Below are 27,695 nucleotides of genomic sequence, written 5' to 3' on the forward strand. Positions count from 1 at the left end.
ATCCTGCACTACCATGAGCTAATGCAACGAAATTTCGTTCTTATCTGTACTGTAAAGTTCAAATTTGAATGACAATCAAAAGGAAGTCTAGAGTCTAAGTCTTAACGTTATACGTCTGTACAATTATGCATATCATTTGCTTTTTTTCCCCACAGGTTTGAAGACTTTCATCCTCACACTGCATATTTTTAATATGTCTAGTTGTATCAAATCAAATGCGCATTTATAGTAAGTTTGTAGTAGAATCAGTTGTAGGTTTTTGAAGAAATGTACATCCAGTACTTGAAAAATGTCAAAACAATGGAATAAAAATCAAAGAGCAGCAATTCTTAATAACAAACGTAAAATGTTTCCTTTTTGTGACATGACCGTGACGTGTAATATTGTTTGGTGCGTGGAGTTCTTCTTTTTCCACTCGACACCCTTTTGAGTGGGCGGATGTGGCGTAATCGAGTTGGGCGGATGTCACGTCATCGAGTGCTGCGTCATTACGTCCCCCAATTGGCGCACAAAATTCAAACACCGAAACAGGAAGAATATACAAAAGTGAGTCCTTGCCTCTTCGTTTTATTTTAAGCCTTCTAATACAACTGTAAAGGATTGGTGACATTTCTTCACATCATTTTATGATAAGTATGAACCTGTTAACGCCCCCGTCAATAGTCGAACAATGCGTTTGTGTTTACGATGCTATACGCTAGCTAGCTTTGTTGTGCTAACGCCTGTTACTTGTTTCCGACATGAATTAGCAGATAGCAAGTACGTGGACGTGGTGAATTAAATATGTGCCGGTATAATATACATTTTAATAAATGATTAGTTTCTAACAGTGTTGATGACACTCAAAATTATAAACGAATATGAGCTCTACGAGTCCATCCATCCATCCCTTTTCTACCGTTTGTCCCTTTTGGGGTCGCGGGGGATGCTGGAGCCTATCTCAGCTGCATTCTAGCGGAAGGCGGGGTACATCCTGGACAAGTCGTATGTGCGAGTCAAGTATATTAAAAAGTGTTTTTCAACCACTGTGCCGCGGCACACTAGTGTGGCGTTAGATACAGTCTGGTGTGCCGTGGGAGATTGTGTAATTTCACCTAATTGGGTTAAAAATATTTTTTGCAAACCAGTAATTATAATCCGCAAATGTGTCGGTGCTGTCTAGAGCAGTGTTTTACAATCATTGTTGATGACTGAAGTGCTGATATCAACCAAACCTAACCCCGCCCCAACCCCCTCCACATCCCACCCCCCATATTGTAAATAATTCAATGTATATACTCTGATGATTAACTTGTGTGATGACCTTATTATGGTGGTAGTATATATTTGTACCATGAATTGATTAACGGGGACCCCGACTTAAACAAGTTGAAAAACGTATTCGGGTGTTACCATTTAGTGGTCAATTGTACGGAATATGTACTGTACTGTGCAATCTACTAATAAAAGTTTCAATCAATGTGCCGTGGGAAATTATGCAACTTCACCTAATTGCTCCAAAAAATATATTTTGCAAATCAATAATTATAAAATGTGCCGTTGTCCAGTGCAGTGTTTTTCCAACCTTTTTTGGTATGTAACACTTAAACCAAAAATGAACAAAAGGCAAGTCCCGCTAGGAAAAGGCACTGAAGCATAGTGATGGCTATGCAAAATAAAAGTAAAACTGAACTTGCTACAAAGTAAACAAAAACAGAATGCTGGACGACAGCAAAAACTTACAGCGTGAGAGAGCAGGGAGACCGCGTCCACAAAGTACATCCGTACATGACATGGCAATCAACAGTGTCCCCACAATGAAGGATAGCGTCAGCACAACTTAAATAGTCTTGATTGTGAAAACAATAGCAGGTGCGGGGAATAGCGTTCAAGGAAGACATGAAACTGCTACAGGAAAATACCAACAAAAGAGGAAAAGCCACCAAAATAGGAGCAGAAGACAAGAACTAAAACACTACACACAGGAAAACGCCAAAAAACTCAAAATAAGTCACAACGTGATGTGACAGGTCGTGACAGCACACCTACGTTGAGACAAGAGCTATAGTGATGCATGCTTGGTTATGGTTTAAAATTCATATCCAACAATTGCGAGAACAACTTTTTATTGTCAATACTGAGTTTCATTTTTCAATGATTTCTGCTGGTAGTGTGCCTCGGGATTTTTTCAATAAAAAAATGTGCCTTGGCTCAGAAAAGGTTGAACAACACTGTATTAATAGATGCCCAAGACAAAAAGGCCTATTTTCCTCAAATATTACACAACTGGAGAATTTTGCTGCAAGGTTAAATATCCCGATAGTTCGCCATATTCATATTTTTTCACACACATTGTAAAGCTTGTAAAATGTCATAGTAACCAGAACAATGCACCTCTTGCAGCGTGGAAATAAAGAATTAAAGATGCTACAATTGTTGTATCTATCACAAATTAAATGCTGCCATGTTAAATTACAACAGGACTATCAAAATGATATTGTATGGTATATACTACAATCTATTTGGCTAAAAGTCTGATTCGCATGTGGTTATATTGTTGCTTGCAAATTATAATATGACTCCAGACTTGCTGTAAGCACTGTCGCATCTCTCAGTTCAACATGCCGCAACGCCTCGTATCCTACAATTTGTACCAATGGTTTTTTTAAGATGCTCTCTGCTTGCAGCTAAGATGAGTGCAGCATCCTCGCCGATCTCCCGTGTACGCCAAGGATGGATGTCCTCCACCTCATCTATCAAAAACAAGGGTGCATCACCAGCTGCCTGTAGCACACCGCTGCTTGCGGCCTTCCCTGGCAATGATGACGAGAAAGAGCGACGTCAGCGCAGACGATCTCGAGTCATTGACCTTCAAGCTGCTGCAGACTCCTCTTTCTGTGACTCTGTCACTCACAGGTACATGGTATTCTACAACAATCAACAAATATCCGTCCATTTTTTTCTTGTTTGTAAAGTGCCTCCATCCTGCTGTCAAACTTTAGTCCAAATGATATGTCAGATCGTTATTACATCTAATTGACATTTTATATTTATTTGTCAGCACATTAACATATATAACAATACTTTGGGTCCCTTCAGGCTGATCGATGCCACTGTTACCCCAGATGCTCAATATTTGCAAAGCAAATGGTCAGTATTATAATAATATATTTATTTAATGGAGTTTATTTGATAGACACACAATAACTTAGACAAACAAAGAAAGCGGCAGTCCAATGCGTGTTACACGGTGCTTACAGTCCTCAACCTACCAATGTGGACCTAACACAGCCAATGAGCGCTCCTTCGCTGACGTCATGCTTCACTGGCAACGGGCACCACCCTTTAAAAACACAAGCTCACACTCTTGTCTCATGAAACATCTCTCAACTGCATTTACATAGTATTTAAAAGTAAGGCATTAATTACTTTCTATAGTAATTACATCTATCAAAGAATAGTTCAGTTAGTAATTCAATTACCTTTTTTTGGAAAAGTAATGAGTAACTACAGTGTTTCCCACACATTCATTTATTTGTGGCGGCCCGCCACGAAAGAATTACGTCCGCCACAAATAAATAAAATAAAAATATATCCATCCATCTTCTTCCGCTTATCCGAGGTCGGGTCGCGGGGGCAGCAGCTTATCCGAGGTCAGGTCGCGGGGGCAGCAGCTTAATATATATATTTTTTTTTTTTTTTGGTCCTGTCCAGCTTCTCAGGAAAATCATATAGTTGATGTAGATGCCCATATAGGCTGTTCAGATTTACTTTACAAAAGAGAAGTGTAGGATACTTCTCTTGTTGCCTTATTTGTATTTCACCACTACTTTTTTCTGTTTATTTGTTACTGACTGTGGCAGGACACCTCTGCCTCTGTTTCACTTTATGTTGCTGGTAAATAATATGGTTGTAGTAGTAGGCTAAAGTTAAATTATTTAGTATGCACTAATTAAAGGGGCAGAGCTTTAAGAGACATTTTAGCTTTTATATTTTATAAGATATATTTTTTGTAAGAACCACAATTAAAAAATATATTTCAGTGAATAACTTATTGTTCAAATCTGTATATAAATATGTACATAAAGTGTTGTAATTATATTGTAAAATGGATGGATGGATGGACATTTAAAACAAAACTGTTATTATTAATTAGTAAGTATAAATTGTTTTAGCCTTTTTAGAGAAAATCATATCATTGTAGTAAATTATGCAAATTACTCGATGATGTCATAGTGACCACCCCCCCGCCACAGGTATCTTGGCAGTTTATGGGAAACACTGAACTATAATTAAGTAATTTTCCTAAAGCTGATGACAACACATTGTTCACGTTTTCTTAATTCAAATATATTTATGACTGAAACCAATATGTCAATAACAGTTCATTCATTTTTATGACCTCCAAATAGGTAATGTAATCGTTCGAGTTCATTAGTCAGTTAGTTTTCAGCATAACTCAAAAGGTTATGGACATAGCGTCATGAAACTTTCAGGAAATACCAGAAAATGGATAAGGAACAGTTTATTGGATTGCGGGTCGTTTCTGTTACCTTGCGTTTACGTTAACGTTACAAGCTAGAATGTTACAAGAGGGCTCACGCCGTGTTTTTTCTTCATTCCGCTGTAGATTGCTCATAAAAATAAGGGCACATTTTCAGGAATTGGATTAGGCTTGCATTTTGGGGTTCATACAGATCACCATCTCAATTCACCAAATTTTTTGACGGTTGTTAGGTAGGGCCTGGCGGACGTTTCCGCTCTTGAGTGCTTTCCTAGTTTAAGTATGTAATTTGAAAAAAATAGCTGCGGCTCTAAAATGGCCTCTGTCCTGCTTATATATATAATGATATTTTTCTGCCTTGAGAATGTACAGAAGGTAAAAGCAATATTTGCTTACAGTGCGGCAGGGACACCGGCTGCTGTGCCCAAGTTGTCCAATGCACAGATCTCAGAACATTACTCCACTTGCATCAAACTCTCCACTGAGAATGTAAGTAAAGCATGTTTTTATTAACGCCCTAAAAACGTTAAGTGTTTGTGTTATCCTTGTTTACTAACGCATTGTTATTTTTTAACAGAAAATTACCACAAAAAACGCCTTTGGTCTGCATCTTATTGACTACATGGCCGATATTCTCAAACAGAAAGATTCAGAGCTCACGAACTTCAAGGTAGGTTGGAAGTTTGACACATGGTTGATGTTCTGTAATTCTGTGAAATCTTGGGGTTTAATACATTGTATCAATGCTATTAGAACATGTCATTTTCCTTGGCACAGATATATCTTATGATAATGAAAACATTTGGATAATTTAATTAATTTGTTGCAATAGTGATACATAGCTTGAATGTTATATTGAAAACCTAACGGCTGAGTTACTAACTGCTGTGGTCTGCTACTGATATGGTTTTGTAAAAACCTGTATTGTATGTGGTACTTCGTACCAGTCGTCATACAATATATTTACCAATGTCTAAAAGTGCAGTAATCCACTTGTAACGGTAGTGGTCTGAGGGGAGGAGGCCATTGTCGCCGTCTAATTTGCAAAATTGGACATGACCCATTTACATGTAATTGTAATGGATACTGTAGAAGAGGAATAACGGGGGGCACACAAAGTGAGTAAAAAAAAAACATGAAAAGCACAACAAGTATGTCTTAACTATGCCTTCTGTTGCGTTTTTTTTGGGGTTTTTTTCGTAAGTGCTTTTAGATTGGGGAAGGGGTCCACAGCAGGACCCGCTACTGGTTGAGAAAAGCAATGTGTGCTTTCATGTCAGTCTCTTGTTAGAAAGACCACCATTTTTAGATCTTTATGCCTTTGTTTCATTAATGATGTTTTTTGTCAAGCATTACATTTTTGCACTTTGTCAGTACCGTATTTTTCGGAGCATAAGTCGCACCGGAGTATAAGTCGCACCTGCCGAAAATGCATAATAAAGAAGGACAAAAACATATATAAGTCGCACTGGAGCCCTGTCAAACTATGAAAAAAACTGCAACTTATAGTCCGAAAAATACGGTAGTCCAAATATAACAGGGTCCTTGTGGGTCATTAAAAGTCTAAAATACCACTTTTGGTTCTAAGGCCTTAAAATCCTTAAATAGTCCTGAATGTCTCAAATTTTCAAAGGGGAGGTAATCATTTTTATAGGGGGCTGAGCTAAAGAAATATCTTTCTTTTTTTTTACAAGCATTTTTTAAATGCAGCATAACAAATCAAAATGTAAATAATTGCTGGCTGGGAATAGCTCAATATGGCTCCGAAAGCACCCGTTAATAATAATAATAATAATAGATTTTATTTAGCGTCCTAAGAATCAACATTGAAATTGTACTTTTAACATGTGTGCATTAATAAAAAATAAACTCATAAAACGCTCCACTATTCGCCGCTAAACGGTATAATGATAAACCGCGGTAACATTTCCCACGGTTAGTATTATCGTTTTTAAACTAAAATGATCTTAAAACCGTGATTGATAACACAGAAACTCATGGACCAGTGACAATGCTCATTTACTGGAAAAGCACGCTAGCACTAGCTAACTTGAATGCCAACATGAAAACCACAGACAATAACATTTTTCTCCATTAAAAAACTGTCGTCACATAAACCGACGTGACGCATCCATCACACATTTTATTCTTTATCGTTAAAAGAAATACTAAAACTTTCACAAATTAACATGGAAGAAGATAAACCTAATGAAACACTCAACAAAAAAATGTGTCTCTTAGAGCAATATCAATATGTAAAACGACATTTGTAAAGTTACAAAGGACTTAAAGTTAGTTTTGTTGGCAGTCGACACACTTGCGTTTTGTTCAGGTGAGAACACACAGAAGCTAATACAAATAATAACAGAAGAAATTAACAAATTTGAAAGATGGTTTGTCAAAAAAGGCTTTCTTTCAATCTTAGTCAAACTAAAATAATGCTATTTGGTAACAGTAGAAAATAATAATAGATGTATGTAATAATAGATGGTAAAATTAACTGGAAATGTTATATAAAAAAAAATATGCAACATAAGTTGGCAAGAAATATTTTGATAATGAACATGGCAAAATATGTTTTGGACCGAAAATCACTCTATATACTCTACTGCTCGCTAGTGTTACCATATCTGAGTTATTGTGTAGAAATATGGGGCAATAACTACAAAAGTACCCTTCGTTCATTAACCGTGTTACAAAAAAGATCAATTAGAATAATACATAATGTTGGATATAGAGAACATACAAACACTATTTATTGAATCAAAAATATTGAAATTCAACTATTTGTAAAAAAATTGCAAACAGCTAATATGATGTACAAAGCAAACTATATAACCTGTTCCCCAAGAATGTACAACAATTCTTCTCAACTAAAGAACAGAAATATAACCTTGGAGGGTTCTCAAGAAGTTTCTTCACTAGATTTGTCGCTGGTTGCTTTTTGAAAAGAGTATCGATCCAGAGATTACTTGTTAAAAAGTCCTTAAATTGGCGGAACGTATCCCTTCTGCTACATCTACACCAGGTGCATACAGAGTGTGTTAACAAGCGGAGGGACCCAGACATAATGTGTTTATTTCCACATTTTATTTTAGAAAATAATAAATGCATGAAAATCACTGAAAATGCTGGCTTTTTGAGTCCTTAGTCAGTCTTTGTCTGTTTCCTTTTTCAGGTAGCAGCTGGGACGCTGGATGCAAGTACTAAGATCTATGCTGTCCGAGTGGATGCAGTTCATGCAGATGCCTACAGAGTACTTGGTGGCCTTGGGGCTGAAACCAAACCAGGAGAAGGTGAGATCGTCAAGGACTATGTTTACACTGTAGGCCAATGTGGCCCAAATCTGATTTTTTTTTTAGCTAACTGTTTACACTGCAAGTAAAATGTGATTTTTATCAGACTCCAGTGTAGGCGTGAAAACAAAGGAAGTTTACCGGGAGGAAGTTGCTACTACAACAAAATAAATTAAAAGTCACAACACCTTAAAAATGAGTGGGTTTTTTTTACGTGAAAATAAATTAAAGTAAAGTATGAATGGATGTATAAAGTGTAATGTATTTGGGAGGGTTGTAATCTTTTAATGGCTGTTAAGTAGAGGAGACACTGACCAATTGATGTGGATCTATGTGAGCTTTATTTTTGAACTCACAAGTAAGCAAATGCGCCACAGCGTGAATTCCGGTCCTTCAACAATCGCAATTTCTTCTGAATCAAAATATATATTACATATAGCCTATTATTTGCGCACTATTGACAATTGATGCACCAAATAGACTTTGCTCTCCAAAACCGGATGTTGCGGTAAAATATCCACTTCCGCTGGCGACTGCGTCTTTCCCCACCCCGCGCTCACGAGTAATGTAGCTTGACCAAAGCTGACGAAAAAAATCACATTTGGGTCGCATTGTGTTTAGACTGAAGTCACATTTAAAAAAGATCGGATTCCAATCACATTCAGGACTACCTCCTGATGCGATTTGCAAAAAAATATAATCTGTGTCACTTGAGGGCAAAAATATCAGATTTGGTGTGCAGTGTAAACAGGGTCATTGTTGTGAACTGATTTTATGGATTGTGAGCCTTTGGTGCATGGTAATTTTTTCTGAAATTACTATGTTTAGACAATTCTGAATTTTTTCTTCGTGCCACTGTAGATCATGCCATAAAGGAGGAAGAGCAAAATGAAGATACTGAGGTGACGGCCAAACAGCCAAAGAGGAAGCGGCCTCCAAAGAAGACTGTGGAGCAGAATTTGAGCAACATTAACAGCGCTGAGTCTGAGAGGAAATGTGAGGTACGGCATCATAGCATCCGATAATTATTTGGTGTGTTTTTGCACAAAAACACTAAAAGTGAATATTTTCTTTTACCCTACTTATCGTCACAACATTGGGTTTCCAAAGTTTGCACAAAAAGCAGTGACCCAAACACTTTCTAGACCACAGTAAGAAGTAACAACTCTCTAAATTGTAGGCATTTTAGTGTCTGTGTGCTTTTGATGGATCCTTTGATTAATCATCCACATAATGTTACAATTTGATCAATAACTTAGCTTATAAAGATCTATGTCATGCAGTCTGATACAAGACATGGATGAACTTGAACTTAATTTGAAGGAGAACGCGGGCGAGTAACTGGAAGTCATCTCCACGGAGCAGCAGGTAGCTACGTTTATGAAGTCAAAGGCGATAGAACTGGACATTGAAAACATAGAAGTTCGCCACCCACTCCAAAGAAAGTAAGACGGTTCCAGAGCAGCAATAAACCAAAACACAAAATTGCGCTAATAAAACAGGGAAGAAAGTTAAAAGGATCAAACTAAATGGAATACCAGAAGAAGCAAGGATAAATGGTCATCAGGAATATGGAAGAACTGAATAAAGGTCAGTAACTGCAAACAACATTCCCTTATCTATGACACATACAAGCAACACTGAATCAAACATGGAATTAGAAACTTTTTCCTCTATAGATCAGAAAAATCCAGAGTTGAAGATTGATTGTGATCCAGATACAAATTTCTTCACCCACAGCCAAAATAATTGTTTATATTACACGGACGGACAATACAATACCAACGTTAAATCCAACAATAAATCTATATCTTTAAATCTCTATTATTCATCTCACCTGCAGAAGTTTGTACGCAAATTACAACAATATGAAGCATTTTTTGAGACAATTCAACAAACCATTCAAAGTGATTGCTATATCAGAAACATGGATCAATGATGAAAAGGCAATACATTTACATTAACAGAACCAACAAGATTGGAGGCAGATTTGCAATTTATGTGATGAAGGACTTACATTACAAAGTGGTAAAAAACATGTGATTCGCTGTCGAAAATATGCCATGAAAAAAGCAAAATTTACTGGTCAGCTGTATGTACATTGCAGGTACTTATGTAAGTACTTTAATAAAGTACCTACATAATACATAGTAAAGTATTAAAAGGTTTGAGGATTGTATTAAGACAACTTTGTTCGAAATCAGCCAAAAAGTATTTTTTATGTGATGACTTCAGCATTGACCTCTTGAACCGCAACTTCATAGATACAATGTATAACTTGAGTTTATATCCAAGAATCACAAGGCCAAGTAGATTAACATTGTCCGTGGAAACAATTTAGAAAGAAGCAGGGTTAGGGTTAGTCAAACAACCCTAACCCTAAGTCAAACAATGTACTAATATGATCCGCTTTCAGATGCTGTTCAAACGGGAAATGTTTACAAAGTACAAGGAAGAAGAATTTTGATAAATGTCTTGAATCTTTTTGAAAATGAGAAATAACCCATTTCATAATGGGAATTATAACTGACTTAACTGCCTATCAAGAGTACTGTTGTATTTCATTGATGTAAATTGTGTTGCAATATGAGAATAGGAAGTGGTCATATGTGTCAGTTAGGGGTGTGGGAAAAAATCTATTCAAATTCGAATCGTGATTCTCACGTTGTGCGATTCAGAATCAAATCTCATTTTTTAAAAATCGATTATTTTTTTTTTAAATTGTATTTATTTATTTTTTTTAAAAATATTTATTTTTATTTTTTATGAATCAATCCAACAAAACAATACACAGCAATACCATAACAATGCAATCCAATTCCAAAACCAAACCCGACCCAGCAACACTCAGAACTGCAATAAACAGAGCAATTGAGAGGAGACACAAACACGACACAGAACAATCCAAAAGTAGTGAAACAAAAATTAATATTATCAACAACAGTATCAATATTAGGTACAATTTCAACATGGCAGTGATTAAAAATCCCTCATTGACATTATCATTAGACATTTATAAAAAAAAAATTAAAAAACAATAGTGTCACAGTGGCTTACACTTGCATCGCATCTCATAAGCTTGACAACACACTGTGTCCAATATTTTCACAAAGATAAAATAAGTCATATTTTTGGTTCATTTAATAGTTCAAACAAATTTACATTATTGCAATTAGTTGATAAAACATTGTCCTTTACAATTATAAAAGCTTTTTACAAAAATCTACTACTCTGCTTGCATGTCAGCAGACTGGGGTAGATCCTGCTGAAATCCTATGTATTGAATGAATAGAGAATCCTTTTGAATCGGTAAAAAATCGTTTTTGAATCAAGAATCGTGTTGAATTGAAAAAAAAATAATTTTGAATCGAATCGTGACCCCAAGAATCGATATTGAATCGAGACGTGGGACACCCAAAGATTCACAGCCCTAGTGTCAGTAATATCAATAATTGCAAAAGGGGTAGGATTAAATACGCTTCTCCTTTTTGGATATATGGTGAATAGGGTTGGGTATCGAGTATCGATTGGAACCGGGACTAACTTTCCGATTCTCCCGGTATCGTTCAAAAGTTTAAATTTCGATTCCTATTTTCGATACCCAGTCCGCCGACCGGGAAAAAGAAAAAAGAAAAAATGTCCGCCGAACCGGAAGAAGAAGCCGCTGAGCACCAACGAAGAAGCGCCCACCCCCGGAAGTGTTAGCATAGCCGAGCGAGTCAGTCAAGCTCAAGCATGGATAGCGGGCGTCGGCGGTCGAAAGTGTGGCTTTACTTTACAAAAAAAAATGAAATAACCGCGAAATAACAGAGCTCCATGTCCATCAAGAAACGAGTGGAGAGAGAGCTGCAGATGTATCAGGATGTTCCACCGATACTTATGTCTGACGACCTTGCTGCATGGTGGTGGTCCGGTGGAACCAACAAAAGACTTGTCCTTTGCTGTCAGATCGCACTTTCTCCTATTTATGCGTTCAAGCTTCTTCCACACCCAGCGAACGTGTATTTTCCACAGCAGGAGACACTATCTGTCCAGAACGCTCACGCATCCTGCCTGATGGTCATTTTCCTAAACAAGAACTGTCTCTGATTTTATACTGTACCTGCTCCTAATCTGGACTGGGTTTTGCAAGTTGTTTCTTATTGTTTATTTGCTTTTCTGCACCAGGTTAGCCCATCAGTGGGAGCACGGTAACATTTTTAAGTACCTGCAGCATCATACACTTGTGTGTGTAAATGTGTTTTCATGAGGTTTTCAAAAATAAAGCTCTCTTGAGGAAAGTGTACCCCTGGGAAAATGTATTCATGATTTATAATATTTATATTCAAGTTCATAGATTTGATATTTATATTCTAGTTGAAAACAGCCCTGTGAGGAATTTATAGTAAAGTTCATAAAAAGTTAATAGAATTAAAATTGATGGAGAATGTCAGACTATTTCATTCAGAAAGACTGTAGGTTAGCTAGCTCATTTAAAATATCCTAAACTTTTTTTTGACCCTGCCTCTTAAAAGAATCGGAATTGAGAATCGTCAGGACTCGGAATCGAAACAAAGAACCGGAATCGGAATTGTTCGAATTCAAATGATACCCAACCCTAATGGTGAAGATACATTGGTATATGTTAATTGTATCATATTGTGACTGCATACATGTTCGAAATAAACTTGCATAAAAACAAAACAATTTAAGCAAACAATTCATGTTGGCTTTTATTTTACAGCATGTATCTACCTGTATATCATACTTACACGCCACATATGCCTGCTTTTTTTATCCACCCAGGTGGACCCCATGTTTCATCGAATGGCGTCATCCTTTGATGAGAGTAGCACAACTGGGGTATTCCTTTCTGTTCTGTTCAGTGAGAACAGTCGCTGTGAGCTGCTCTTCCCATCCCACATGACCCTTCTGCAGTCCACTGCTTCATACTCGCCTCCACCTCCAATGGCAGTTCCTGCATCCCCATTCATGGGTAAAAAAACACATACAGTATATAAACAGTGTGTCGTTTTGTTTTATTCTGTGCTGATTTTGAAGAAAATGTGAACACATTTTTATGGGAGAGACAGAATATCAACTTATAAATTCAATTTAAAAATGAATCAAACACTTAGATACCGGTCACAGAAACTCCTCTATTCAAACCGCTCCACCACCATGGCAGAAATTAATTTACCAGTTTAATCGTTTTACTCATATTCCATCTTTGTTACAATACACCTACCATAATAAATCTAGACTGTTCTTATCTTAATAAAGGGTTAAACTTTCAAGATCAGCCATACTTATTTTTTCCACTGTATATTTTATATGGTAACTTGTAATATCCAACGTCAACGATCCCATTTGTGACCAGATTGCATGTTTCAAGCCATATATACATGTATATCTCTGGTTTCTGATTCTGGCAGCTGGACTGCAGCGTTCTCAAGAGAAGAGCTCCATTTGCCCCTCTCTGCAGGACTTTTCCTTCACGAGCTGGAACCCAGAGCAGGTGAGAGAATAGCTTGACTTCAGATAAATATGAATTTACCGTATTTTTCGGACTATAAGTCGCAGTTTTTTTTCATAGTTTGGCCGGGGGTGCGACTTATACTCAGGAGCGACTTATGTGTGAAATTAACACATTACCAAAATATCAAATAATATTACTTAGCTCATTCACGTAAGAGACTAGACGTATAAGATTTCATGGGATTTAGCGATTAGGAGTGACAGATTGTTTGGTAAACGTATAGCATGTTCTATATGTTATAGTTATTTGAATGACTCTTACCATAATATGTTACGTTAACATACCAGGCACATTCTCAGTTGGTTATTTATGCCTCATATAATGTACACTTATTCAGCCTGTTGTTCTTTTTTTTCTTTTTTTTTTTTAAATTGCCTTTCAAATGTCTATTCTTGGTGTTGGGTTTTATCAAATAAATTTCCCCAAAAAATGCGACTTATACTCCAGTGCGACTTATATGTTTTTTTCCTTCTTTATTATGCATTTTCGGCCGGTGCGACTTATACTCCGAAAAATACGGTAGTTATATATATATATATATATATATATATATATATATATATATATATATATATATATATATATATATATATATATATATATATATATATATATATATATATATATATATATATATATATATATATGTTCTACAGTAAACTCTAATGGAATTGATGTTTGTCTTCTTTTAGACAATGAGCCAACATTTGGAGAAGATGAAGCAAGGTGAACACGTGTTTGATGTCAATGCTGAACCTGAACTCGAAGTTGAAGAGGATTATCCCGAATTTGATGCCGACTATGAGGACGGTGACAGCGAGGAGGGGGTGAAGGAACATAAAGAGGGCTGTGTGGCCTCTGGTTCTGGAAAAGGACGGTGAGAACCTTTCCTATTTGATTTATTTACCGGTATGTATTTATTTTTTATTTGCAGAATATACAATGTAAAATAGAACACATGTAGGAGAAATGTTAAGACCCTAAGGTCTTGTAAAGCCACCTCCCCCAAGACGTCACTTTTTTCAGGATAGACAACTCAAGTGCAATAAGCTATATAAATAATCTTTGATTTATTGATTGATGAAAGGTGCATTGCACCAATAAATGTGAGGATTTTTGCATTTAATTAACAAACATTTTATTAAATTTTATTTTCACAAAAAGCACACACTATGGTGGTAAAATAATTTTAAAGGGTAAAAACTGAACTTAAAACAAAAGATGAAAAACTGAATTATTGTTTTTTATATTGCTATTGTTATTTAAATCAATTGGTTTTGCTACTATTGTTACTTTACTTGTTGTTGTTTATTCGTTACTAATTTATATCAAAGTTGTTGTTTTTTTAATTTAAATTTAAATTTGAGTTTTGGTGGTACAACAAATACTCATGTTTTCAAATTAATGAATAATTGTAATTAATCGTGACTACAATATCAATCAAAAATAATTGTGATTATTATTTTTGCTATAATCAGCCAGCCCTCCTTCACTGCACATGTAATATTTCGCTATGTTAGTGATTAGAGATGTTATAATTCCAAGAATGTTGGGTTTCAGCAGCACAGACGCGTATGCACGCTTCAGGCACTTTAAAAAAAGATTCATAATGTTCCCAGGGCTCTGCGTCAGTTCAGACTGGTTTTAAAGATATTGTACATCTAGTATACCAAAATAAACATAGTAACAGAAGTATAAGGCCACCAAGTCTGCATTTGCTGCTTTTCTAGGCTTCTGTGCGTGACCGATGGTGAATGCATTTACAGTTTTGGAACTACACTCGTGTGGATGGAGGTTGTTTTAACCCTGGATATGCATTTTTGAAACTATTACATGTGTTTGTGTGGACATGTCCTCGATGGAATACCTCTGGATGAGTGCTTTTAATTTAGCTATTTATTTATGACATTCCAGCTGTTCTTGAAGATTTTTCTAACTTTTTTTTTAGTATTTTAATAAATAGATTTTAATATTTTTTTGTAACATGATATATTAACATTTGAGTGGGACTATTAAGAGATATTTTTGTATCGCTTATTTTTAGCAATAGAAGATTTTTTTAATAGATTATGTAATCCATGGTAATAAGTTCTGTTTTTAAATTAATTTTTGCTTTGTATAAATGGGAAAACAAAGCAATAAATACAGTATCAAGTCCGCCACCACTCTGGACTCTTTTAGAGCACAGCTTAAAACTCACCTCTTTACCGCAGATTACTTTTGATTTATGTGTTCTTTGTGAGTTTGTTTGTTTATTTTAGATTCCTTTGTGTGTCTCAGTGTCTGGTTCTGTTGTTTTTTTGTTTTGTTTTGTTTTTTGTTTCTCTACTCGGGCTGCGCCCCGGGGCTGATGTAACAGTTGGTTGGGGGGCGCATAATAAATGAAAATAACATAACATATATAGATAAATGTTTGGTAAGCCATCTCCGCATCCCGATGTTTGAAAATCTCGTCTGATGACACATTTGCAAATTAGATTTTCAAGGATTCCACATTTTTCTGAGTAAATTTACGATGTTTCTTTTCAACTTCAGTTTTTCTGTGTAAAATGTTTGTAAAGTACTAATAATAATAATATGAAATATTAGTAAGTAGTAAACCAGAAATTATTGAAATAATTAGGTAAAATATTATTAAATAAAGTTGCAGAGGAGTTTATCCTTGTTGATGCATTCCTAAGTGGATACAAAATAATAGTTTAATTGAATTTAGAAATGCACTAAATAATTAGATTCATGTTTTAAAAGATCATTATTAAAATCCTCCCAAAAAAAGACCAGCCTTATTTTGATTTTTAAAACAACAGAGCAGCTGTTTTTGTGCAGTGTATATGACGCTTGCAGAATTCTCTCATGACTAACGACAGTAATTATGTTTGCATGGTTTACATCAGGGCTTGTTGCTTTTGTGAATACTTTGCACTTTCTGTGGTGATCCAGTGATGTGATTCCAATTGGAGAGGCAGATATCGCCACTATGTGCCTGCAGCTGTCCTCTCAGCCCAGAGAGTATTCATACTTCAGCCCCAGAACAATGGCCACGTGGGCAGGACCGGGCTACTGGCAGTTCAAGCCAAAGCACAAATGTGAGTAACATGAAACAAATGACTGACTGGATTGCAATTTTCGTCCAAACTGCACACCAAACAATTTTTGCAGTGATCATACATCTTTTTATACCAGTTTGTTTTGTGTTCTGTGTGACTTAACCATTTCATTTTAATCTCCCCATTAGTGGACCATTTGCCCGACAAGGAGACGCGTAAAAAGAAGCCAAAAAAGTCTTTTGAAATGGATTTCAATGCGGATGTCAACTTTGACCCCTACTTCCGTACCACAAAAGTAACTTTTTTTTCTTCCTCTCCTACGCAATGGCTTACAACCAAATGCTCTGCGGAAAATTATTGTTTTAGTTTTATAATGAACTAACCAAAGGTAACAAGAAAATTATATTTACATACTGTAGGGCGTTATACTTACTTTAGGAGATCTACAGCAGCTTAAGAAAAATAAAGAAAATATATTTTTCAAACCTGCCAAGCTTACTTAAGTTTTGTTAAAGGAAATATTCATGCTTTAGTTCCTGCAGTGAGAGAGTAATCTGAGTTTTGGGTGATCAGAAACCTCCCCAAAAAATCTCCACCCAGAGAATATTTTTGGAGACCGGGGTAGGCCCCAGCTGTACTGCCACACTTTAATGTAATTTATTTAATGCACACTTAATACAATACAGAAAAACTGCACACTGCAAAATCTGAAATCTAAGTAAGATGAAATATCTCAAATAAGGGTGATATTTGCTTATTTTCTGTCTGATAAGATAATTTTTCTCTCTAAGCAGATTTTATGTTAGTCTTTTACTTGTTTTAAGGGTTTTGGTCCTAAATGATCTCAGTAAGATATTACAGCTTGTTGCTGAGATTTGATGACCTATTTTGACTAAAACATGCTTGGAACTAGAATATCAACTGATGCAAAGCTGTGTCATCAACACTCACAAGTATAAAACTGCTTTTTCAAAGTAATAATTTCTTATTTCAAGCATGAAAAAATATCTTGATTTTGACACAATTGTGTCTCATAATTTAACTGTTTTATTTTCAATGAAACAATAGAAACGATGTACTCATATAGTAGTACAGTTGGCACAGTACAGCAAATTGACAGTTGATATTTAAACATTTAACATGTGATATTTCTAACAATTTTGAACTGAAATAGTTCATGATTCATTCATTCATGATAGCTCAAAATTCATTCATGATAGCTCAAAATTCCTATTAAAAAAATTTTGACCGGGGGCTGGGCTGTATATATGCGCACTAATTGACTGAAAGAGCACGCACTTGGCGCGATGATGTCATGTTATGGATGCGAAAATGCATTTTTAGACAATATGATTTGCCTGAGCGGCTCGTAGACCCCGAGAGTAACAAGCGCTTGCCTTGTTGCCTTTCCATTAAGAACAATAAATTAGTTTTTCGTATAAGTTTGCTGGTTTCAAGAAATGTAATGCCGAGCTCATATCATTATGTCAAGATAATGGCACTAGCATTTACTTAATTTAAAAATATTTTTCAACATATTGAGCAAAAAGGTCTCTTTTTTTTCTACCAAGAAAAGTGCACTTGTTATTAGTGAGAATATACTTACTTTAAGGTAGTTTTGGGTTCATTGAGGTTAGCTAATTTTACTTGTTTTGGAAAGTCTTGACAAGCCAAATTTTCTTGTTCTATTGGCAGATAACTATGCTTAGTTCAAATAAAATACCCCTAATTTTTGTATTTTTTTATCTTGTTTTTGAACACTGACTTTTTGCAGTGCACATTCTACTGTGGCCTGCTTAAGGCACAATTGTACAATAATCATGCTCTCTAGTCAGCATCTTGATACGCCACACTTGTGAGATTTAGATTCATATAGACTTGAGAATGCTATCTGAGAGAAATAGGGTTTTTTGTGCACATATAAAAACATTATTTTTGAGTTCTGCTCATGAAAGATGAGAGCAAAAACAAAAGTGTTTTTAAATTAGGATAGGATAAGACTTTGTCATTGCACAAGTACAACAAAACTGTTTTCAGCACAAACCTGTTCAAGATTAGACAAACAAAGAGTGTACAGGGTTACTCAAAATTATTGAGTAAAACAAACAGAATACAGTTAAGGTGTATCTTTGGGAAATGTGCTGATTTGAATCATAATTCATAGTAATTATTGCGATCATTCATGAGTTAGTCCTGTTTTTTTTAACATCTTTAGATTGCTCTAACTGACACTTAGCAAACAACTGGTAATCTGTTTAATCATAATTCAGTTCTTTGGTCTCCCATCATTTAGCTTCACCAATAGCTTTTGTTACACTTGCTTTATTTAAGGCAGGAATGTTAAACTTATAGATATTTGTGCTAAATCTGATGTGTCCCTTCCCTTTTTTTATAGGCAGCCACCACCATTAGCAAGTCAGCCCTCAGCTCCAGCAACAAGAAAACAACCCTACCAGCGGAATTCCAGTTTCCTCCAGAGACACTGTCTCAGCTAAGCCTGAAACCTTCTGCGTCGGTGAGCTGTAAATACCAGTGTCAGCTTACATATATATCTGATTTATAGTTATTGAGCAACTGAAATGTACATGCATATGCACTTTGTACATAATTTATCCATATTCCAGCCATCTGTAAAATGCACTGCTGTCCAAAGCGCATTCTATGAGACATTTTAGCACACAACTTTTTTTAAATGTTCCCTTGGCATATTCTAGAAATGAATTTAATACATTTTTAATGCAATGTATTTTAGTGCAACCCGCTTAAGTCAGTCCTACTTGTGTCGACAAGTCCATGTCGACACACTATTAGCAAAAAGTGCCCGCTGGGATGTATCAGGCTGCTTATTTCGGCGTGTTTTGTAGTGTCGTTAACTTCCTCATTATAACTAAGTAGCAATGTAATTACTGTCAAATGACACAACATTGAAACTAATGGCAGTATTACCAGGTTACCTACCTTGAAAAAGTTTTGATCATCGAAAGGAAAGATGAATATTCTTGAAAATATATTGCTTTTTTTAAATGTTTTACTCTAGTTATGTCAAGAGGCGCAAAGAAGACTCTCTGGGGAGCTTGGAGAAGGCATCGGCGATTATGACTACAACAATCCCAACGATACGGCAAACTTTTGTCCAGGTCTTCAGGTGAGACATTTCATTGTACTTGCTTACCCTAAAATATTTTAATAAATATATTGGTCTTTTGTCATGTGTCATGTACTGCACAATAGGTGTGGAGGTTATTAATAATTATTAGTGTTAATGTTAAATGCTATATTGTGGTCTACATAACATGTAAGTAATTGTGGTTCTTTGGTCAAATATTTGCATAGATTATGTTTTACAGACCACCGTACAACCAAATCAAATCAACTTTATTTATAAAGCACATTTAAAATTTACCACAGGGGTAGCCAAAGTGCTGTACAGGTTAAAAGATAATGTGAGGACCGAGGAAACACAACACAACACAAACAGAACACGATAAAAAATAAATAAAACATAAAAACAGGTTCACAGCAGGTGTATTATGGGGCGCCATTGCAGGATGGAGATCACTCAGTGTTAAAAGCCATGGAATAAAAGTATGTTTTTAAGAGAGATTTAAAAACAGTAAGAGAGGAGGCTTGTCTAACACTCAGAGGTAGGTTTTTCCAGAGCTTGGGAGCAGCAGCGGCGAAAGCTCTGTCACCTCTAAGCTTCAGCCTTGTGTCAGGGACCGTCAGTAGCAGCTGATCGGCTGATCTTAGGGATCGGGTGGGGCAGTAAGGCTGAAGGAGGTCAGGGAGATATGTTGGCGCGAGGTTGTTTAGACATTTAAAAACAAGTAAAAGGAGATTAAAGTTGATTCGGTAACGCACAGGGAGCCAGTGAAGGGACGCTAATATAGGGGTGATGTGCTGACGTCTGCGGGTCTGTGTTAGCAGACGAGCAGCAGAGTTCTGCACCAGCTGCAGGCGGGCGAGGGAGGCCTGGCTAATGCCTACATACAGGGCATTGCAGTAGTCTAAACGATTCGAAATAAAGGCGTGGATTAATTTCTCGAGATCATGTCCTGATAGAAGCGGTTTCACTTTCGCTATTTGGTGTAATTGATAAAAGCTTTTTTGAACGACGCTGCTGATTTGTTTTTTGGATTTAAAATCTGAGTCGAACTTTACCCCCAGGTTTGTGACACAGTCGCTGAGATACGGGGTCAGAGTGCCGAGGTCAACTTTGGGGGAGGGAGAGCAACTTGGACCGAACAACATAACTTCTGTTTTGTCTTTATTTAGGCTCAGGAAGTTAGCTGAAACTTAACTTGACCACTCTCTAGTCTCTTCAGGATGCACCATTTTGTGTGAGGTCTTATTTATGTGCCTCCACTTTGACTGTGTCTTCTTCACGTAAGCCTTGTAGTAGTTTTTTGCGCTTCCATATAGGGCAGGACAATTATGCAAAAAATAATAGTCACAATTATTTTGATTGATATTTATAACACGATTATCATTATTCATTTGAAAACAAGAGTGATTATTGCTCCACAAAAACTCAACTTTAAACAACAGATATGATTTATTTTAACAAACATCAAGTAGATATAATAGTACCGTATTTTTCGGAGTATAAGTCGCTCCGGAGTATAAGTCGCACCAGCCGAAAATGCATAATAAAGAAGGAAAAAAACATATATAAGTCGCACTGGAGTATTAGTCGCATTTTTGGGGGAAATTTATTTGATAGAAACCCAACACCAGGAATAGACATTTGAAAGGCAATTTAAAATAAATAAAGAATAGTGAACGACAGGCTGAATAAGTGTACGTTATATGAGGCATAAATAACCAACTGAGAACGTGCCTGGTATGTTAACGTAACATATTATGGTAAGAGTCATTCAAATAACTATAACATATAGAACATGCTATACGTTTACCAAACAATCTGTCACTCCTAATCGCAAAATCCCATGAAATCTTATACGTCTAGTCTCTTACGTGAATGAGCTAAATAATATTATTTGATATTTTACGGTAATGTGTTAATAATTTCACACATAAGTTGCTCCTGAGTATAAATCGCACCCCCGGCCAAACTATGAAAAAAACTGCGACTTATAGTCCGAAAAATACGGTAGTTGCAATTTTTTTATCCCATAGCGGGAATTGAGCCATAGGTCTTAAAGCCTAAACCCATCTGGGACTGTAATACTGTTCCTTTTTTCATTTTATGTTCTGTTTGCCAAGCATAAATGTGTTGGCGTGTTTAATTTATTGTGTTGATTAATGAATCCCAAAAGTCACAATATTTACTCGTTGTCCTCATTAGACTGGTGACAGTGATGACGATGTGGAAGGCTTTCCGGACTCTGACGATACACAACCATCAGGGGAGAGTTTTCCACCGCCCTCACAAGACGGCGTATCTACCTATGGCGAGGATGATCTTGTACCAGAGCCACACAAGGTATGTAGTTAAGTGTTTTCTTACTTTACATGAAAGGGAGGCCCTGGGGCTTCATGTAATAACAGTTGCGTGGCGTTCTTACTAAAAAATAGACGTATGTTCAAAACTACATACGCCGGTGAAAAAAACAGATGTATTTAAGTGTGTGCACGCACAAAGCTACGCATATGTCAAATTTACTTTGCAATTAGTCCCTGATGTGCCAAGCCACGCCCCCTATGAATATGCAAATCATATTAAAAGTATCCATGTGCTTGAGCTCAGCACAGTCTGACCAATCACAAGTCAGTAGAAGGTGCGGGTTTCTAGCAAAGTTAGAGGGATTGTCAGACCGTCATTGCGCTTTCTCCGAGAACTGAACACAGGTGGAAATAAAAAGGAAGTGGTCGTGTCACGAAGAGGTTGAGACTGCTCAGATTAGGGTTTCATGAGACAATCAGTGTTGGCGCTAGGAATCTTCAAATGGGGGTCCCAGGACCCCATCAAGTCATAAAAATAGGGTCCGACTTTTTGGGTTCCCACTTTTTTGTAACCGTTTTGAAAACAAATGATACATGTATGCATTATCTTGTTATATCTCACATTCTATATTGTGTTTTGGAATAAGGTTGTCGTTAAAAAAATAACACAAAAGAAAACCATTGCAGTATTTGTGATCGATAAAAGTTTTGGCGAATCAAAATTTAAGAAACTGTACCAGAAAGTGCATTATTTTGAGTTGACCAATAATTAATAATTTGACCCGGCAAATATACCGTATTTTCCGGACCATAGGGCGCACCGGATTATAAGGCGCACTACCGATGAATGGTCTATTTTCGATCTTTTTTCATATATATATATATATATATTAGGGCTGCAATTAACGATTAATTTGATAATCGATGAATCTGTCGATTATTACTTCGATTAATCTATTAATAATCGGATAAAAGAGACAAACTACATTTCTATCCTTTCCAGTTCCTTGTACATGTTGCAGTTTATAAATACAGGTTTATAAATAAATAAATAAATGCCTCTGCGCATAGCATAGATCCAACAAATCGATGACTAAATTAATCGCCAACTATTTTTATAATCGATTTTAATCGATTAGTTGTTGCAGCCCTAATATTTATATATATATGTATATATATATATATATATATATATATATATATATATATATATATATATATTTCATAAGGTGCACTGGATTATAAGGCGCATTAAAGGAGTCACATTATTATTAGTTTTTTTCTAAATGTACAAGACTTACTTGTGGTCTACATCAGTGGTCCCCGGTACCGGGCCGCACAAGAAAAAATTAGTTATTTCCGTTTTATTTATTATCTGAGCCCGAACGATTTTTTATTTTGAAAAGTATTTCTTATTTTGAAAAATGACCGTAGTCTCCCGGTTATATCTCGGTCGCTTGAGCGCCAAAATTTAACCCAGCTAGCGAAATGAGTAAAAAACAGACGTCTTTGGAAAGTTTCTTTGTGAAGGGGAAAAGGCACAGCGAAGAGAGAGAAGAACAGCCTACGACTTCCAACAAAAAGAAAGCTTTTAATAGACAATACCAGGAGCCATACTTGAAATATGGATTCATCGCCATACTTGAAATATGGATTCATCGCAACAGGTGAACAAGCCTATTTGCCGTACACACTGAATGTTGTCTTTCGTCTTTCCATAAGGTCAACAAGATAGATATCAACTACTGTAAAACAGCCAAGAAAATGGATATGAAAAGACTGAAGAGCAGCATGTGGACTCTTCTCACTGAAAGCCCAGAAAAATCTGACAAGGTGCATATTCCTGATTTACCAGTACTACCTAGTACATTTTTATTCCATCATTTACTTTCCTTAAAACCATATAATTTTTAACTGCAAACGTTTCTTTGTGTTTTATGTATTTCTTAAATGTAGGAGGTGGAAACAGTAAAAGTTTGTGGCGACAAAGTCTTCAGTCAAACCACAAAGACGCTGCTTCAAAGGTAAAATGTCTTGCAAAATTAATAATTGCATCAATGAGAAAAATTAGTGACTGACTCTGACTTTGAATTATTTAGTCTTGAAGTTTTTATAATACACAAAGACATGCACCTGGGGATATGCTGATTGGCAACACTAAAAATGGTCCCTAGTGTGTGAATGTGAGTGTGAATGTTGTCTGTCTGTGTTGGCCCTGTGATGAGGCGGTGACTTGTCCAGGGTGTACGCCGCCTTCCGCCCGAGTGCAGCTGAAATAGGCATCAAACACACGCGACCCCGAGAGGGACAAGCAGTAGAAGATTGGTGGATGTTTTTCCTTGTATTCCAAATAGGCCTGGGCGTTATATCGATTTTATCCATATATTCAAGTTTGGGTTTTTTTGCATACGATTTTAAGAATTGTATTTATTTTTTCCTCCTCTTTCTGCGGTACACTGTTTACCTCTCGGGAGCTTCCCCTTACTTCCTTAGCGGCACACATAGCGATGCATGGCAAATGCTAAAGCCTGGTGTATACTCTGGCGTCACGTGGCTTGCATCCTCCTTGACGGCGTCTGGTTGGATTTATAGGACGGTGTGGCTCCGTTGGTAGAGTGGCCGTACCAGCAACCTGAGGGTTCCTGGTTTGATACCCGGCTTTTGCCATCCTAGTCACATCCGTTGTGTCTTTGAGCAAGACCCCTTCACCCTTGCTCCTGATGGGTCATGGTTAGGGCCTTACATGGCAGCTCCCGCCATCAGTGTGTGAATGTGTGTGTGTATGTGGAAATAGTGTCAAAGCACTTTGATTACCTTAAAGGTTACACAAGTATAACCCATTTACCATTAGTTCTTGGGTGGGGGGGTGGCGCCAGACTTGTAATTCTCTTCCAAAACACTAGGGGGGAGTGTTTCCAAAAGAAACAGAAGTATTTTTCTTCAAGCAGAAGTATTGGTTCCCAAGGGAAGTTCTTTAATTCTTTGAAAAGTATTCCATAAAATGAACAATTTATATCTGAACAAAATTATACAAATTTGAAGAGTAAGATGGAAGTGTATGCAGTCATCTTAATATACTAGGTTTTGATCAAATAAAAAAAACTTATTGTGGATTATCTCAGTCATTTGTATTCAATGTTTTCTTTGAAAGTAGGGGGAAAAAATCTGAGATTTTATTTTTAGGCCGTATGGCCCAGGCCTAAGTCATCCGTGTCGAATAAAACACTTCCTGCCATGAATTGATTAAACAAGTTGAAAAACGTATTCGGGTGTTACCATTTAGTGGTCAATTGTACGGAATATGTACTGTACTGTGCAATCTACTAATAAAAGTCTCAATCAATCAATCAATGCACAACAACTAAGCTTTAAGTTTTGGTTATGAAAATGGACAACAAAAATACGGGGGATTGTACCACCAAACACAATGTTTATTACCAGGACTTAACATGACGTTAGTTTATTTGCACAAGCAGGTCTTCCTAGTTATATTTAAGCATAGCAACCACAAAAACAACACAAACTAATGCGATCTCTTGTCCTTTCTTTATGTTTAGTTCTGCTATCAAATACTACTAACATAGTAGGGAATAAACTAATAATAATAATGCAAATCATAAATCAAATAGGCCATATCACCCAGGACTAATTCCAAAAGACTAAACCAGTGGTTCTTAAGGTGTGGTACAGTGGTGTGTGGGCTCCAATAAGTGGAGTAAATATGTAATCATAAAGTTTGAATAAACTTTGTGTAATGTTACCGTGGCCAAAATAGTAAATATGCTTGTGTTTAATGAATATTTATATATTTATGCTACTGTATTTAATGGTGGTACTTTGAGCGCCAACTGTTTACTGAGGTGGTACTTGGTGAAAAAAGTTTGAGAACCACCGGACTAAACCTAAAAATACACGATGCTAAACCTCTTCTGCTCTCGAAATGTTGCTTGATATTAGCGTCATTTATGATGTATCGTTGTATTTTGCTTTGTGCTGGTCTAGACTGCCCAACACCATGGCTCAAAACCTGTCCATCCCTTTGGCCTTTGTTGCACTCCTTCATCTTGCTAATGAAAAGGTAAGTGTTTGTTAGCATGTCACTTAGCGTTTCCGCTGCCATTTAAATAAAGACACGCTCCTATAACCTCTTAAGGCCCAAGCTGTTTGTTTACATGTTTTTTTTTATTTCTCTTTGCTTATTGGACCCTAATTAGAATAAAAACTAAAAATAATCTTTTAATAAGATGTACTTAGTCCATAAGTGCACAAATGTGTACTTCATGTGTAGTGACATGTACATTTTTATTTTTACACTTTTTTTCCAAATTCCATTGTATGTTATACTCTTCTGACACCACCAGATGGCAGTATAAGTGTCCATATGTCAGTATAAGACCCCAATTCAGTGGTGTACACAATTTTGGAAATAAGTCCACGCATATTATCGGCCAAAAAAAGTTTTAATTGTAATGTCGTAAATTATCGGTATCAGTTTCAAAATTAACGATATCTGTTTCAAAATGTAATATCGGAAATTATCGAATATCGGAAATTATCGGTATCTGTTTCAAAAAGTAAAATTTATGACTTTTTAAAACGCCACTGTGTACACGGACGTAGGGAGAAGTACAGAGCACCAATAAACCTTAAAGGCACTGCCTTTGCGTGCCGGCCCAGTCACATAATATCTACGGCTTTTCACACACACAAGTGAATGCAAGGCATACTTGGTCAACAGCCATACAGGTCACACTGAGGGTGGTCGTATAAACAATTTTAACACAGTTACAAATATGCGCCACACTGTGAACCCACACCAAACAAGAATGACAAACACATTTCGGGAGAACATCTGCACCGTAACACAACATAAACACAACAGAACAAATACCCAGAACCCCTTGCAGCACTAACTCTTCCGGGACGCTACAATATACACCCCCGCCCACCTCAACCTCCTCATGCTCTCTCATGGAGAGCATGTCCCAAATTCCAAGCTGCTGTTTTGAGGCATGTTAAAAAAAAATAATGCACTTTGTGACTTCAATAATAAATATGGCAGTGCCATGTTGGCATTTTTTTTCCATAACTTGAGTTGATTTATTTTGGAAAACCTTGTTACATTGTTTAATGCATCCAGCGGGGCATCACAACAAAATTAGGCATAATAATGTGTTAATTCCACGACTGTATATATCGGTATCGGTTGATATCAGAATCAATAATTAAGAGTTGGACAATATCGGATATCAGCAAAAAAGCCATTATCGGACATCTCTACTAATTTTATATCAGCTTGAAAGTGAAGTGTTACCTTCCTGTATCTAAAAGAAATCTTATTTACAAAAAAAAACCTTCCCAATTTGTTTTACTTGTGCTTATGAATGTATGAGAAATGAATTATTTACGTTGTGGTTGTGTTGTGACTGATCTTACTGACAGAATGCTAAATATTTACTGTCTGTGTAGAATTTGCAGCTGGTGGAGGTCGACGACATGTCGGACATCATCATCAGGCAAAGCCACTGAGGACAAAAAGGATTTGAAGGAATGTTCATTGTTATTTACACCATATTTTGTACACTATTTTCATTTCAGTCATCATTTCTGTCTCTGCAGCCTGCCATTGTTTAGATGCTTTAATTATTTCTGTACTTTTCCTTACATACTGTACTTACATACATTAAAGGGGATGTGTTATGATCTTCCTCTTTTGTGACTTGTACATCTTGTTACAATGTTGGAAATCATAAGGTTTGTGCATAGAGCTTGCATGCCGTTTTGACAGTGGCCCATTTGTGACATCACAGTGTGGTGGACGTACATATGTGGCCATTTATTGTACACGCTGTCAGCCAGCCTTCCCTCTGCTTTAGGCTGCGCCACCGTTACCTCCCATGTTATTCCTTCTCGTTTCATGCCCCACCGTTACCTCCCACGTTATT

The 27,695-nt window shown here is 36.5% G+C and overlaps 1 protein-coding gene across 2 annotated transcripts; it reads left to right on the top strand.

Annotated features, from left to right (window-relative positions):
• The first annotated feature begins 450 nt into the window (after positions 1–450).
• Positions 451–27,695, top strand: ncaph (non-SMC condensin I complex, subunit H). 2 transcript variants are annotated; one of them, XM_062049667.1, is made up of 18 exons: positions 451–546; positions 2,667–2,895; positions 4,882–4,972; positions 5,061–5,153; positions 7,662–7,779; positions 8,641–8,780; positions 12,565–12,754; positions 13,194–13,276; positions 13,990–14,174; positions 16,238–16,383; positions 16,533–16,639; positions 18,740–18,859; positions 19,382–19,489; positions 21,653–21,790; positions 23,473–23,583; positions 23,707–23,774; positions 25,753–25,828; positions 27,220–27,695. In XM_062049667.1, exons 2-18 carry the CDS (start codon positions 2,672–2,674, stop codon positions 27,277–27,279), a joined length of 2,058 nt encoding a protein of 685 aa, XP_061905651.1. In that variant the 5' UTR covers positions 451–546; positions 2,667–2,671; the 3' UTR covers positions 27,280–27,695. The 2 variants fall into 2 exon arrangements, with proteins under 2 accessions (XP_061905651.1, XP_061905650.1); XM_062049666.1 differs by having other exon boundaries at positions 531–633.

The sequence above is a fragment of the Entelurus aequoreus genome, linkage group LG06, assembly GCF_033978785.1.
Source record: "Entelurus aequoreus isolate RoL-2023_Sb linkage group LG06, RoL_Eaeq_v1.1, whole genome shotgun sequence".
Lineage (NCBI taxonomy): Eukaryota > Metazoa > Chordata > Actinopteri > Syngnathiformes > Syngnathidae > Entelurus > Entelurus aequoreus.

Coding starts and splice junctions, on each gene's coding strand:
- ncaph (XM_062049666.1), top strand. Junction 18,860..19,381: donor GCCTGAAACCTTCTGCGTCG/GTGAGCTGTAAA, acceptor GTTTTACTCTAG/TTATGTCAAGAGGCGCAAAG. Junction 23,584..23,706: donor GCCCAGAAAAATCTGACAAG/GTGCATATTCCT, acceptor TCTTAAATGTAG/GAGGTGGAAACAGTAAAAGT.